The 14,906-nt window shown below is 44.0% G+C and overlaps 1 protein-coding gene and 1 non-coding gene across 2 annotated transcripts; one reads left to right on the top strand and one right to left on the bottom strand.

Annotated features, from left to right (window-relative positions):
- The first annotated feature begins 6,225 nt into the window (after window positions 1-6,225).
- On the top strand, window positions 6,226-6,353 carry LOC133891520 (small nucleolar RNA snoR83). The gene has a single exon (XR_009904238.1). It is a non-coding gene; the product is annotated as a small nucleolar RNA snoR83 (small nucleolar RNA).
- Window positions 6,354-7,903: 1,550 nt separating this feature from the next.
- Window positions 7,904-10,919, bottom strand: LOC133912220 (protein NDL2-like). The gene is made up of 11 exons (XM_062354882.1): window positions 10,746-10,919; window positions 9,968-10,067; window positions 9,777-9,874; window positions 9,567-9,655; window positions 9,414-9,474; window positions 9,249-9,335; window positions 9,045-9,122; window positions 8,902-8,958; window positions 8,745-8,800; window positions 8,520-8,655; window positions 7,904-8,430 (listed from the first exon to the last, which is right to left on the bottom strand). The coding sequence occupies exons 1-11, from the start codon at window positions 10,803-10,805 to the stop codon at window positions 8,209-8,211; spliced, it is 1,044 nt and encodes a 347-aa protein (XP_062210866.1). The 5' UTR covers window positions 10,806-10,919; the 3' UTR covers window positions 7,904-8,208.
- Window positions 10,920-14,906: the final 3,987 nt, after the last annotated feature.

Raw genomic sequence — 14,906 nt, forward strand, 5'->3', positions numbered from 1 at the left:
AAATGGTCTTTTTACGGCATCTAACAAAGGTCCACAGCCTGCTTAACGGAGATGATGGCATAAAGAAAAAAAACATGCTACTCGATGGCATGGAAGGAAATCGGATCTATTTGATGGCGAATTATAGAATTAGTCGTTATTCAATAGCAAATATTTATTTTCTCTACACAAAAGAAGAAGATTAAGTAGTCGGTGTTGGCGAAGATATCATATATAGTTTTTTTGGCTTCGGTTGTACCAAGGATCAACAGCATTGGACAAATAACACGGGAAGAATACAGAACTGAAGAGACCTTACTATGCAAGCAAGCATAGTTATCAAGGTTAGGTGGCAAGGTATAAGATGGACAAAAAGGTCTTCACCATAACAACCAGAAAAGGGAGATATGAAGTACTTTGTACCTTCTGGATTTATCATAACAATAGGAAAAAAATATTCATATTAGTTTTTCAACTATATCCGTTGCCCTATAACAGTGTTTGTTTCATGGATGACTTCAAGAAAGAAAAGATCAGACAACCTTTTGTTCTTCATGTCCTTTGTATTAAATCTTCAGATGACTTAAATATGAAATGGATAGAGTATTACTCCATAAGCACATATGTGCTGTGTGTGCACTAAACTCTATTTTTTGGTAGCGTGTAGGATCGTTTACTCGCTAATAAGGTAATCAGAGGGATGAATGATTGTGAAAGTGAAATTCAAATTTTAATTCACCCTAATGAAAAATCCAGCTTAATCTCATATTCTACTCTAGACATACTGCAAACACATTAGTACAAATAATGTAGATCTAAATCCGTATCTCTGATTGACCTCAAATATTAACAACAAAAACTAGACAAAGTTACAGAACTAACCTAACCATCAAGTCAATCAAATATCTAGATCAAAAGTTATGAACTCCTTATAGGCGTTGTCCATGAGTTCCTTCTCCATGTTTTTGGGTGGCTGACAGCTTGGGTATATATGGCATTGGTCTGTTATGTGGCGAGTTGACTATCTTAGGCATAATGTAGCTAGGTAGATGGTTAGGTGTTACGGTGCTCTAGGACTAGTTTAGCTACGAGTTGACTATCTTAGGAATAGTTTAGCTAGGTAAATGGTCAGATGTTACGGTGTTCTAGGACTAGTTTGGCTATAGTTTGCCTGTTGTGTTTGTGGTTTTGAGCTCAGTTTTTTCTAATTAACCAAGCAATATACAGTTTGTTAGTCCGTCCAATTTTTATTTTATTAATATAATAGGCAGCTTTCGTAACGGTTCGTTTAAAAAAATATCATGTCAAGAAAATAGTTCAGTGCCTTGTACGTCCATTGAACGAAGGGGAAAATCATAATCACTAAGGAAAAAATATATAATCATTCAAAACAACCCATCCATCCAAGGAATATCTTTAAGAGATAACAATGTTTCCTTCAGTGATTCTGCCCATGTTAGTGACCATACATGAAAAGTGAAGCTGTGACAAGGTACGAGGAGCATCTAAATCGAAATCGAAATCGGATGGGAGTGGGAGATGTTGTTCTTGGCGGATTGATTGCAAAGGAATCAAACTAGTACAGTTCAGATAGATATCCAGCAACAGACTGCATCTTTTGTTTCTTCGGCTCCAGGTACTACTTGTAGTTCTGAAGAATCTTTTGCTCCCTCCTATCCATTTTTTATGGGGAAGAGACGAATCCGATCCATTAGACTTTCAATAGCAGGAACATCAGTTTGGATAGCATGCATGTGCCATATCCACTTCTTTTGCCCCTCTTGTTATTCCTATCTTCCTTTCCTTCATCGACAGAATTCAGAAATGAAGAAAACCCTACAAAATGCACTAATTTTTTTTCTCCAAGCTGAGTTTGCACTATGTCCTACATTTTTCTATTTTTAGAATGCGATGTTTCAGCTACCATGAACAGCTCAAGTCATCACATTTGCTGTAACCAAAACACCGTTCGTTCTCGGCAATGCCGAGCGCATGCATGCAATTCGGTGGGGGGGGGGGGGGGTGCTGAAATAGGCAACTAGAAGGGGTAAATAGGTGACTTATAGTTTTCTTACAAAATAGATGATCTATTTCTTATTTACCTAACACTTTTAAAACACACACAAACGGAAGCATAAATTTTAGATAGACAAAGCGAGAAAGAAAGTTCTAAAGTAATATGACTCCATAGATGAAATATAAACCATATATTTTTTCAAGACTATTTCATATGTCTTTATATACAAAAACTTGAATCTTGAATAAAAAACAAAGCAAAAAGATAGTCACCGAAAAAAGCAACTCTCCAAATTGATGATTTATAGGCAAGAGATTCTACTCAAGACTATTTCATGTGTCTTTATACACAAAAACTTTAATCTTAAATAAAGAAAAAAGCAAAAAGATAGTCACCGAAAGAAGCAACTCTCCAAATTGATGATCTATAGGCAAGAAATTTAAGACCCTCTCAAATATATGAACATATGAACGTTTATGTCTTGAACAACAAGAAGAATTACTTCATAAAGGTGAAAAAACTGCAACTCAAAAGGAAAATAAAAATCACAACCGAAAAAAAAACTTGCAAACTTATAAGGGAACCAATATAGAGAGACCAGAAGGAGTAGAATTCAAGCATATGCAAAAACATAAACTTCATTACTCAAAGGCGTCAGTCCTATTTTAGATAGATTACAAAGTTGTTTCTCTCAGCAAAAAAAAAATTCTAGCTTATTACAAAGACTAAGCATATCCTCTCATGTCCTCTAAAACCTTTCACTAGGCTCTCAAATAGCTAGTTCAACCTCTCTCTATAGTCCTACCCCTCTATTTATAGGTCTAAAGAGTTGCATTGGCTCTTAAGTTCCCTTATTCCCAAAATACTCATCACCGATAATGCACTCGTGCATACTACCGAGCCATTTTGATCCATTTTTCTCTATCCATCGAACAGTTATGACTTCTTCACGACTTAACTTCGTCTCAACGCAAACTTCGCGATGATGCTATATGACCCTCTAGTCCTCTCGTGGTTTTATGGCCAAACCGTGAAATCCTAGTACATTTTTCAAAACGTGACTAGCCGCCACTTGCTTTGCCTCAAGCAGGTGCTCCGATGTCGACGTGTGTACTTTGTCTTATGATTTTGACCGCCGGCAAATCTCTCTCGCTCCCGATCCCTCAAGCCATATTGTCACTTGCACCAGCATCCCCTTCGCTTGACTTCGTCAACATGTCATATTTATCCTTCTCCATCTATACTTTACTGGACTTCCACGTGTACCGTTCGGATCACCCTAGACTTCGCCCGACCTCCTTTATCGTCCGACACCAAGCCTCCCGTTTGGCCCCGATCATCCTGTCGTCGACCGTCAAGTTGCATCCATCACCTGCACACCATGAAACAAGTAAACATTTTTCTCCCACTCCAAAACCATCTTCAGGTTAGCTCAAAATAAAAATCCTCAAAGAAAGCACATCATGCAGAAAGCATGAACACTGGATGTTCCGGTGTGTTCTGCTTCTGAACACTGGAGCATCCGATGAATTCAACTTCATTTGTACACAAAAATTTTGTTCTCTGCGAGAAAAGGTCCGGTCAGATGCTCTGATGAACTCATGTCCATCACCGAATCATTCGATCAGTTCACACGCATCAGACTCTTATTTGCAACCTCTATGCAAAAATTTGTCAAATAGTCCAGTGTGCACAAGGCATAAGCACTAGACCATCCGGTGCCTTCATCTCCACCTAACTCACTTCTACACCCGCTCTGTAAGAATTAGTCTGGTGATGTCGTTTGTCCTCATCGGACTATCCGATGCACCCGATGCACTACTCACACTTTTTTCTGCGTTGAAATGCTCTGGTGCTCTCTTCACCTTAACACCAGATAATCCGATGAATGTAAAATCTTAAGCACTAAATGATTTGGTGAGGCACTTTTCCCTGAACTCACATCAAATCTATTGTACTTTTCAACAATAGATAGTCATAAGCAAAATTATATATGAACACACGTATGGCACACACGAGAGATTCCTACGTGGAGTCCTCAAAGTCGCCTGTTTGCATGACAAGAAAGGCATCAGCGGACATGCGATTACATCAAAATGTCCTGTCCATTATCTAAAAATCAAACTGCCTCGTCATCCATGACATACCTTGCGATTGCCTCATGGCTCATACTGCACATTGGATGCCGGATTTGTCTGACCCTGAGAAATTGTCGTCTGCTAGACTGCTTGTACCAAACCAGTGTTGCGTTCAGGGTAGCGCGCGCGGACCGTGGAAACGATCGAGCAGGTCGGTGTCGCACGCAGAGAACGACGGCGCTGGATGATGTGGTACAGCGAGCTGCCTGATACAAACATGATGATAACTCAACCTAGACGACGGCCAAGCAAGACAACAGGTGGCAAGCGCTTGTGTGCAGCAACAAGTACACATGTATGGCATGCGATGAAATGGCGATCGTGAAGTCTGCAGTCACCAAACCACACCATGCAAGGGACAACAGGACAAAGCACACAGCTCATCCTTGGAAATTCTCGCTTGGAATGAATCTCAGAGGACGTTTGTTGCGTGCTCCTGATACCAAACCTTACAGGAATCGTCTTAAGAAAACAGAGGTCGGAACAGCCGGCAAAGACCGTATGACAATCACGGAGCCTGACCTGACTTACCTAACATTCCAAAACCGTTCAAAGTTGCCATCAACCTTGGACTCGGCTAGGAAATATGACAGAGTAGATCTGAACAGGAGAACAAAGACAACCGAAATATCTTGTTAGCTGAAGCAGACATGCATGCTGCCGGTTTAGTAGTTGCTTCTGCTGCTGCTGAGCGACTAACCGTCCAAATTCTGACAATCTCTCTTTTTTCTTGGAAACTTCCGTGGACACGGAAAGGGCAAGTAGTGTGCATGCATGGATCCATGCCGTGGAAGGCAAAGCGCGCGGTGCAGCTCCCATGGCAGAAACGCGGCCATCATTGTGTTCACCACCACACCACAGGCACATGGAACGCGTGGTCGCGCTCTGGAACACCAGAACCGATGGCCGCGGAAGCCCAAGTCTGAGACGGAAGCACTGGCCCTGCAGCTTGAATAGACAGACCGACGGGCATATGGAACATGTGCTGCTGCTGGCTGTTGCTCCGCAGCAGCACGCGGTCGAGCTCGAGCTGGATGAATGGATGCGAGGCGCATTTGAGTGTCGTCGGCAGTACGCGAGCGGGTGTTGCACCTGCGCAGCGCGGAACCCGTGGTGATGCTTGCCCAGTGGCTGGACGAAAGCGGTCGGTCGATTAGGAGTTGGAAGCGAGTGGGCCCAGCTGTGCAGGACCTAGTGTTTTTTTACCGTAAATAAAATTTAATGGAGATTACCAATAAACATTATTTATCGGATATATGGATGCATCGGACAAAATTCAAATAAATTTAAATAAAATTCAAATATATTTAAATAAAATTCAAACAAAATATCAATAAATACAATAATTTTTTTTCTATGATGATCTACCGGTAGACCTAGCAAAGCAGGTTTATCACCGGTTTTTGCTGCGTACGGCCCATGCGACGCCTGCGAAAACTACATAGGCCTCTGCCCTTTTCGCTCAAACAAAATGGGCCGAAAAGAGAACGAGGCCCAGAAGAAAAAGCATCTCAAATCACGACCCGAACAGGCCCACATATGAATTCTGTAAGCCAACGGGGCTCCAAGCCCATCACTCGGCTCCGCCCCGCCCCCTTCTCTATATGAGGCGCCCGTCACCACCACCTCTTCCACGCTCGCCCCCGCCGCCCCCGCCGCCGTATGGTGCAAAACCCTAGCTCCTCTCGCCCACCCCCCCCCCCCCCCACACCAAATCCATGGCCGCCAAGGCTCCAATACCAGCAGCGTCTTTTGCCATCTTTTCGTTCGCTCCGCGAGTTCTTTTTTTCTTGCGTCGTGAGTCTGTGTCGCCGTAGTTCATGGGGTTGAGGACGTGGTCGCCTTCGAGAGAACCGGATGGCTTGTCGTCCATGCCAATCTTGGTTCCGTTGCGGGCGTAGAAAGATCTCAGATCCTCTCTGCATTGTCCCAGCTTTCGCACCTTCTCGTGTCGTGAGATGGCAGGCGGGTTCTTGAACAATTCTTGCCTTTCGGTGGTCGTCTGTTTTCTCTTTGACAATCCCAGACGAGCTCTAATTTCATGTTGAAATTGCAAATGGACCTGTTTGGGTTTTCATTATGGCCTTCATAATCCCGGATTGACTACCTTAGCTGTTCTTCCGATTCATGGGAGGCCAAGATCGATGTTTTATGGGAGTTTCGCTGATAGCGCCTTCCCCATCTTTGGAGGTGCTTCATTAGTAACTCACCACACAAAACACATTTCAACCAATTCCTCTATGTTTCCTCTTTTTTTACATATTAGAAAATTTTGTTTGGATTGTGTGTGGTGCTTGTAATCTTTCGTATGTGCAAATAGCATTTTCAGTGGAAAAAAAAACCTTGAGTAGTGCGGAGTAATAACGGATGATGGTGTCGAACAAACAAACTCTGCAGTGCCGCGCTCAAGAACAAGAACGAACACATGAAACAGTAGGATTGTACTAAATCCATTCGAGAACATGGCCGTCGATTTTCAGACGATGGGCTAGTGTTAAACAAAAATAGAAAGAAACTCGTGTACCTCATCGCGATGCTTTAGTCACTAACAGTCCGATCATGCGGCTCATCACAAATATTTGCGGCATTGTCCTGGTAAATTTTCATCAACGCACTAGCATCTCGTTGGTTTTTTTTTTTATAAAAATAAAAAAAGAAGAAAAAACTTCAAACATCACGTCATGTCGCTCCTAGCATCAGATTGGATCGTGCAGAATCAACCAGCCCGCGCAGTGTTCTGTTCATCTCTGACCACAGAAAGAATATACAAGGTTCCAAGTATCTGGTTAGTCCTATGATAGGATTTCTGCAACGCCACGGTGAGACGAAAGCGATGGCGAGCCATCTTAATCTGACCGTCCACGCAAGGGATGCAGATGAGCAATTCCAGTTGCAACTTCACATGGCAATCCTAGCGTATTCTTCAAGAGACCTGGTAGAAGAGAAGATTGCACCCTCTGAATGATCTTCCCGCCTGTGTCATGGGCCTCCCACTCGGCTGCCGTTGAAAGGGATAAACGCATCGCCGCATCGTGGGCTTCGCCGCCGGCGGCGGATCAGACTGGTGGAGCAGCTGGCTACTGTTGGGAGACAGGTCGGTGGACACGTCCTGAGCTAAGGAGAGCTCCGTTGCCGGACAGCCGAGGAATGCCATCTCGGGTACGAACACGATCAGAGACGGCGGCTCCTCGATGGCCTCACAACTTTCAGAGATGGTGAAAGTTCCAGTTTTCTCGAGTCGTTGCGTCCCTTCCTACTGTGGTCTGTGGCGCCCTTGCTGCTCGATCTTTCAGGATTGTGCTGCCAACACATTCTACGTCCCGACGATCCTGAAGCACCACGTACGGCCTCCTCAGTGTCCATTGCGAGAGACGCTGAAGATCTCGCCTTGCTCTGACAGCCTCGGCTCCGTGCATATGTGGGAGGCGCTATACATGTTAAAAATCATGCAACCTGCAGTCGACGAAGGAGAGACTATTGCGCATCTCTGAAGCTCGCTGAAAGGGACCGTCAGTCTCACGTCCGGCAACCCTGAGGACTGTCAGGTCGATGTCCTTGTTCAACTGACGCGCCGGAGCTCAACGTCCGTTCTGCTACGCCTTACCGGCGTTTCAGCCATCTCTTCTGAAGATGCCACCAGCCAGACCCAAATTCATGATACATACAACGATACATGTTCATCAGATGCTCCAGATACACGCAGTGCACAAAGAGACCAGCAAAGTAGAGCACGACCAGTCATAGGCGAAATTTCAGTGATAAAGGTATCTGAGACTTCATCACAGGATTCTGCTTTACCATTTTCTTTTTCTGGAACGATGTCTTGTTGAGATATACATGTGTACTAACTACAAACATATGAACAAACAGCCATCCTCCTCCCCGCCAACACTTTTCCCTTGTCTACACCAGTGACTAGATTACAGTAACCCACAGCAAAAACTGCCTTCAGCTTGTAGAGTCTTCGCATGCCAGGTGTGCCAAAAGGCATCAAAACTTGTGTTGTTGCAACCCAGCCCAAGCAGTCTTCACTTTCATGAGCTGTATTGTCAGGCCATCCAATATCTGTCCATGTTAAACGTTAAGTGAGATCCGAGTCTTGATGGGCTTCAGCTTCACTCCCATGCTCTCGGGTGATAGAAGTTCAGGTGATATACAGAACGGGCTTAGTGTACTCCGGGGGCTACTTTCATGTTGGGAAGGTCTGTATAGCCCATATCCCATAAGGAAGTATTCCATCGGAATCAACATTGCTTGTGGCTGCTCTTCAGTGACTAGTGAACCACAAGCCTGCACCTGAAATTTGTCGACAAAGGACTCCTTAGAACCTGCCTTACTCTGTGTACAAATCAACTTGTAATGCAATTTGCTAAACTATACGTTACCTCAACAAGAGCACAGTATCTCCGGTCTAATTTTGTGGTCATGTGGACAGCATCGGCATGGAATTGTGAGTTTTCTCCAACGAAAATCAGTGTCCGGCACTGAAGCTTCTTCAGTGCTTCAGTTAAGTCATGCCGACTAATGGACAAATAGTTAAATTAGTGCATTGAGATCCCCCATGTCTTTGTCTATTCAGGTTATTTGCAGCAAAGATATACTCCACTTACTCGTTTATTGCTTGAAGGAACCGCCATACGTTACCTCCCTGCCTCTCGTGGAGTAACTGCACAAAAAGATACCATGGCCTTAATCTTCTGTTCAAAATAGATTTAGTTGGTCATCTCATTTAAATAGTACTAGAAAAAACAAGAGATAAATACTAACACTTCTACAGGCTTGCACAATCTCTGATTCAGGATCTTGTCCACTCCCACGAACTTCCTGCACAAAGTATAAAAAAGGAGCCCTCAGTGAAAACTGCATACCTATGTGGGTGAGAAGGGGAAAAATGATGGACCAAAAAATACCATGCTGAAATATCGCTGAAGCAAGCTTTCCTTGACTAACCCACATGTCCCATAATAATAAAGCAAGTTCAACAATACCTGGTACATGAGATTTTAATGTTAACATACATACACTCATAATACTGCACATAGGATGAATAATTGACAAAAGGACAAAAGGCTTTAGAAATAACTGAAACAAAGATGTAGGTTATAACTTATAACCTTATTATACAACCACTCACTCCATGAAGGGGCTTTGCATAGTGGTGAAACCAACATTAGGCCAAGAACCCTCTCCCGATACTTTGTCTGTGATAGTGAATACAAATGCCATTAGCAAGCACTCAATGGGCAAACTGTTGAAAACCTACGCACGGTAATACTTACTGCAAAGAGGGTAAGAACATATGCACCAGCGGTGACACCCAGGCACATAACAGGCCCTAACCTGCAAGAATAAAACCGAAATAACAACATCAGAGACCTCCTCTACGCGCCAAAATAATTAGACAGAGCTCAGGAAATGTCCTGATATGATACCTGAAGAAATCAAGGACATCAGCAACCTGATCTGCGAGGTCATCAACAGATGGCACGGGAACATCAGATGAATTTGGAGCCGCTCCTAACTGTAGTACTTAACATATACCATTAAAAACAACCATGTAAGAACCCGGGCTAACATGAGAAGAATGTTAAGTGGCTCATTGTGTAAATTAATCAATGCAAGAAAAAACCATCATAATTGACCTCGTGTCCTTGAGGAGTGATGTGGTAAACACAGAAATTGTGAAGCAACAGCGACGCAGCCTCTGGGCAGAAGAACAATCCTTGGAAGCAAGACATGTCTGCCAAACAGGAATTTCCCCAATGTGAGTTGCTTTTCTGTGGCAAAGCTTGCTATCTTTACCAAGAAACCTAAGGACAACGAAGGCACTCACAATTTAAAGCTACATCCGGGTAAGTTATGAGCGCAGGCTTGTCTTCATCTCCATATACAGAAACTGATATAGGACCGTATCTCGTTCTCACATGATGCTCCTGAGAATGCCCAAGTCACAGACACATGTTTAGTACCATCAGAACCCTACTGAACAATACTAGAATCAAGTTCATTTTGAATTAGAGCATACATTTCATTCCCCTATTGACCAAACAATTTCAATTTCCTTTCCAGGGACACCAAAATTCATTGCTGAATAAACAGATACCACATTAACATTTTTGTCCGCTTCTGCTGATTACTCCCAAATACCGCACACAAGAGCATAGACAGGGTAGGAGTTGCATTAATAATAAGCAAATTAAGTTTGTGCCTGCTCTTATTTGTTCCTGGTCTTGAGCAACCTTACAACCATAGGCAGGTGGGGATTTTGTACCTCGCAATTTACAATCCTAGCATAACTACGAATCGCAAGCAGCAACACACAAGAAAATGCTCCTATCACACAAGAGCTAATGTTCCCAATTCGTACTTTGGTACGGTAGTTCATACGATGCCCCCACCAATATCACATCACCCCCAATTTACAAGCATTGCAGGGTGCAGTTATTAAAGAACAGACGATAGGAGGAACATAAATTTCCAAGAACAAGCACCCTGCCTAACCACCCGCAAGAGCTAAGCCAAGAAAGAAGAAACAGAAACCCCACGACGACGAATCAAAGCCTCCGCCATGAATGCAAGGCAATCGAGGGAAGTGGAATCCGAGCACGGACCTTGCCGCCGAAGAAGATCCGCTCCACGTCGACCGACACCGACCCGCTCGAGTCCCCCATGGCGGACGCCTGCCGGAACCTTCTTGAGGTTTCTCCTCCGACACCAACCGCCGCCGTCCGAGCCTCTCTCTCTCTCTCTCTCTCTCTCTTCTCCGCTGGCTCCCCTCTAAATTCTTCGCGCATATTGCGTGTGTATATATACGCGGCGGAGGTGGCTTGCCCAGAATAAGCTCCCACCGACGGCGGTCAGCTCACCGCGGGGGGTGGGGGGACCCAACGGCGAAACCCCTTGTTTTTTGGACCCACCTGTCATTGGTCCATACGGGGTACGCGTTTGAATAACCCGTGGGCCTGGCGTTTTGCTTTGTTCGGCGAGGGTGACAGCTCGGACGGGGAGTCGCTTGCTAGGGGCACGCCGCGTTGCCTTGCCCTCGTGAAAGGTATTACTCCCGTGACAACCGAGGGAGAAATGCATTTTTTTCAGCATCTACAAATAAAACTGTTGAAGACAGTCACTTATATGTAAATTGTGAGCACACATTTTAATCCTAATAGTGGAGTCGTACGTTCACGTCTCCGTCACCGCAACACGAGATACTTTATTAATGTTTTAGAAAATAAAAGGTAGAATTCGGATGTAGAAATTTAAAAATAGTCAAGTAGCAGTGATACCGCCCGAAGGGCTCTAAAATGGGCGTTGCCACTAGTTTTACATACGTGACTTTATGAAAATTGGTGCTCAAACCCATTTTCATACTTGGTCAACAATTCATTTCCGAATATTTAGACATGTTTTGTTGAAAAATGTAATAAAATTGTAGTTGATAATTAATTCCACAATATAAATTCACAAAAAGATGCAAAACGTTATAAAGAATTCCGAATGACTAAAAATTTTTAGTGCGTGGTTGGGGACATAATTCCAAACAATTGCAAGAAATGGGCATAATAATGTGAAACTAAATTTATGGAATTTTTTTTGCTTTCTTTACTTTTTATAATACGAAACTATGTGTAGTAGTTTATTACTCCATCCAGTGCAACAGAGTTTGACAGTTAAATTTGCTGCTGCCAACTCACACTGGTGGTATGACCGCCACTAGGCTGAGCTGGACCGGGCCCTACAGTTCAGTGAGAGAGAAAAAGAGTTAAGGACTCGTGGGACCTCTGACGCGTCATGGGCTTCTCCTGATTGGCCGCGCGCGCGTGGGTCCCGGTGTCAGTGTCGAGTAATATGCCCCATGCTTAGCCTCGTGACTCATCACAGAATTAGTATCTGGTCTCCATGATGATTTTATTGTGAGTAAATTTCCTAAATCTATCATTATTTATATCTTTGTAACATAAAACTAAAATTTCTAAGATTTATTTAATAAAATTATAACTATTTATATTATTTATAATATAAAACTATAATTGTTTGTCTGATTCCATCCGTCATCCATACATTTTTAGTATAATGGAAAAACTAGTTACGTGTGGTTGGCGGCTGGAATAAGATTAAAACAAGTGTAGTTTTGCGTTACAAATGACATAAGTAATTATAGTTTTATAAAATAGGTCTAAGAAGTTATAGTTTTACGTTATAAAAATATAAATAGTTGTATGTTTGTAAAATTTACTCTTTTATTATGAATCTTTAAGATTTATTGTACTTAGAAATTGTTTTGTGAGCTTTACTACCTGGTGTCACTTTGATGCGTACAAATTCTGGCTTCTGGACAAGAATTTGTCTGTTGTCAGGCTTAGAGGAAGGCCGCAGAAGGTAGGCTGACCCGATGAAAGAGGCAGATCAACATGGCCACCGCCGATTGAGGGCGACAAAGGACCGTCGAATGGGCTAGTAATAGGGCAAGAGGGCAAGTAGAAGGTCCCGATGGAGCCGGGTTAGTGTGGCGGACACAGATCTGATGGCGGGGACACCGCTGGAGATGATCGGAGGTAGGTAGGGATGGGGCGAACACAGTTGCAGTGAGAAACAAAAGAGAAGGTGAGATGTTGGAGATGGAAGATGATCTCTAGTTCATTGGATCAGCATCCAACGGCCATGATCTGTCGACTAAAACTTCAGATAATTTCATATGCCCGAAATATAGCATATTTCATCATCCATATATTCTTGTTGGTAGACGGTGTATTTTGTTTTAAACGTTTTTCATTGACAGTAGGTAGTAGCGAACATGAATGTTATCTAGCATGTCCAAACGGCAGAAGCCGAATAAAACTAATCATAAGATGATTTTGTGTATTAGATATTACAACGATAGTATTACTCTACATGCATTCAACGTTGACCTTTATTATTATTGGGGAAATAAACAATGAGCGAACTCTTTCCTAAGCTTATTTTAGAGACGTGCAGTGCACTAGTGTCGGTCAGGTCCGGTCCAGCTGACTTGCCAACCAATGCAAAACAACGTCTCGCCTACTATTTTGTTGTTGTTGCCTGATGTTTTCTCACATATGCTGCAAAGCAATGCTAGATTCCTTGCTTCGTTTTGCATGGTTGTCTTTGCGAGCCTTCATTGAATGTAAATCATACGTGGTTCTGTCTGCTAGATCAAACCAATTGGAAGCTTTCTAAATTAGCCACTTCAATTCAAATGTTAGCGTGAAGTCGGGAGAAGAAAAAATTGTAAACTCTAGTTAGTTATGCGATCCACGTGAACCAAAATCCTCCCCTCTCCAGTCGTGGAGCCAGTGGGATTCAATAATGTATGTGAGCTATATCTTATAAGGTTTAGTACTCCAATACACTTATGCACATCTCTACTACTTAAAAATACCTACAGCATCGTTGTTTCGCCCCTTTTGACTCTCCGATTCCAGTTCTGCTCCCACCCGTCCCCGCCATACAATTCTCATTCCCAGCCATAACGTCGCATCACTCCCCTTCTCACCCTCCTCCGCTGCTCCAATCCCTCGCTCAACCGCCTCCTTCGTCCACCTCCGCTCTCCTTCCCTCGCCCGTTCCCCACTTAGATCTGGTGTAACCACGACGTGTGCCGCACCCCCTCCCCTTCCCTCCGTTGCTAGGTAGCCCCGTCGGATCCACACCGCAGTAGCATTGACTGCCACCGGGATCTGCTAAAGGGCAGCACAGGAGCTCACCTACCCCCTCCCCGACTGGAGCCTGCCGATGCGCCTTCTTCTTCCCCACGGTCGCTCGCCTCCGCCCGAGTTCAATCCACTCCGTTGACCCACCTCTCCAGCCACCCTTTGACCGAGCCGACCTCACCATGATGTCCCCCTCGACGAGATGAAGCTCCCCGACCTCTTCCCCCTTCCTCTCTCCCTCCGAATTGCGCTATCGCCGTTCTTCCCGACCCACTGCTACCACGGGCTTGTCGCCAATCTAACTCCGGCTAGTGCATGCCGTCGCCAACCCCCAAAACGGGTTCTCTGTCTCATGTTGGACCTCCTGGTACCATCCTATCGGCTGGACCTTGCTGTCGTTCGCCGTCGGTGAGCGGTCAACGGTCAGTCAGAGCCGATCCCCCTTCAGAGGCCACAATGTGGCTGTTGTTCGTGGCGTGCTAGGGGCACGCCGGCGGGGTGGAGGATCTGCTTAGGTCAGGAGTGGATGTCAACAGCATCCACCTCAACAGGACACACAACGCTGCACATCTAACTAGGTCATATGTTCATGGTACCTAATCCCCAAATCGTCTCTCTCCCCAGCAGCAGGCGTTGAACGGGGATTGGAGATCTGATCAGCGGTGTAGCAGGCGACGGTCCATCGTCATTCGGGATGCCACCGTATTATCATGCTGTTCGGTACCATTTTATAGCTCCGTAAGAATCTTTGCATATTGTGCTCCTGGTGAAATGCTTGTTTATCCTGTATTTCTCCTTACTATTTGAAAACAAGCTTGAAACATTGATCTACAATTACTGTCCTTTGTTAAACACCTTCTCTTTTGACGATTAGTTTCCAACATTCTGGAATTTATTCAAGTCCAATATTTTGGTTGATTTATTCAAGTCCAATATTTTGGCAATCTAAATTGAAACCGGTTGATAGCGATGTTTGCGACGTGCCTCTTGCACAGGGCTTTGTGTCATCAGGTCCTCCCCCTCTCATTTCCCTTGCTGACTATTAATTTGATCCCACTAGACTAGTGGTTTAAAAGTATGGCAAATTTAACTATTAATTTGACC

Source organism: Phragmites australis, chromosome 1 (assembly GCF_958298935.1).
Source record: "Phragmites australis chromosome 1, lpPhrAust1.1, whole genome shotgun sequence".
NCBI lineage: Eukaryota > Viridiplantae > Streptophyta > Magnoliopsida > Poales > Poaceae > Phragmites > Phragmites australis.

Excerpts from the sequence above, each read along its gene's own strand:
- LOC133912220 (XM_062354882.1), bottom strand. The coding sequence starts at position 10,805 with ATGGGGGACTCGAGCGGGTCGGTGTCGGTCGACGTGGAGCGGATCTTC. Across the intron at positions 10,068-10,745 it reads GGATCTTCTTCGGCGGCAAG|GAGCATCATGTGAGAACGAG; the intron begins GTCCGTGCTCGG and ends GGGCATTCTCAG. Across the intron at positions 8,431-8,519 it reads GATACTGTGCTCTTGTTGAG|GTGCAGGCTTGTGGTTCACT; the intron begins GTAACGTATAGT and ends GACAAATTTCAG.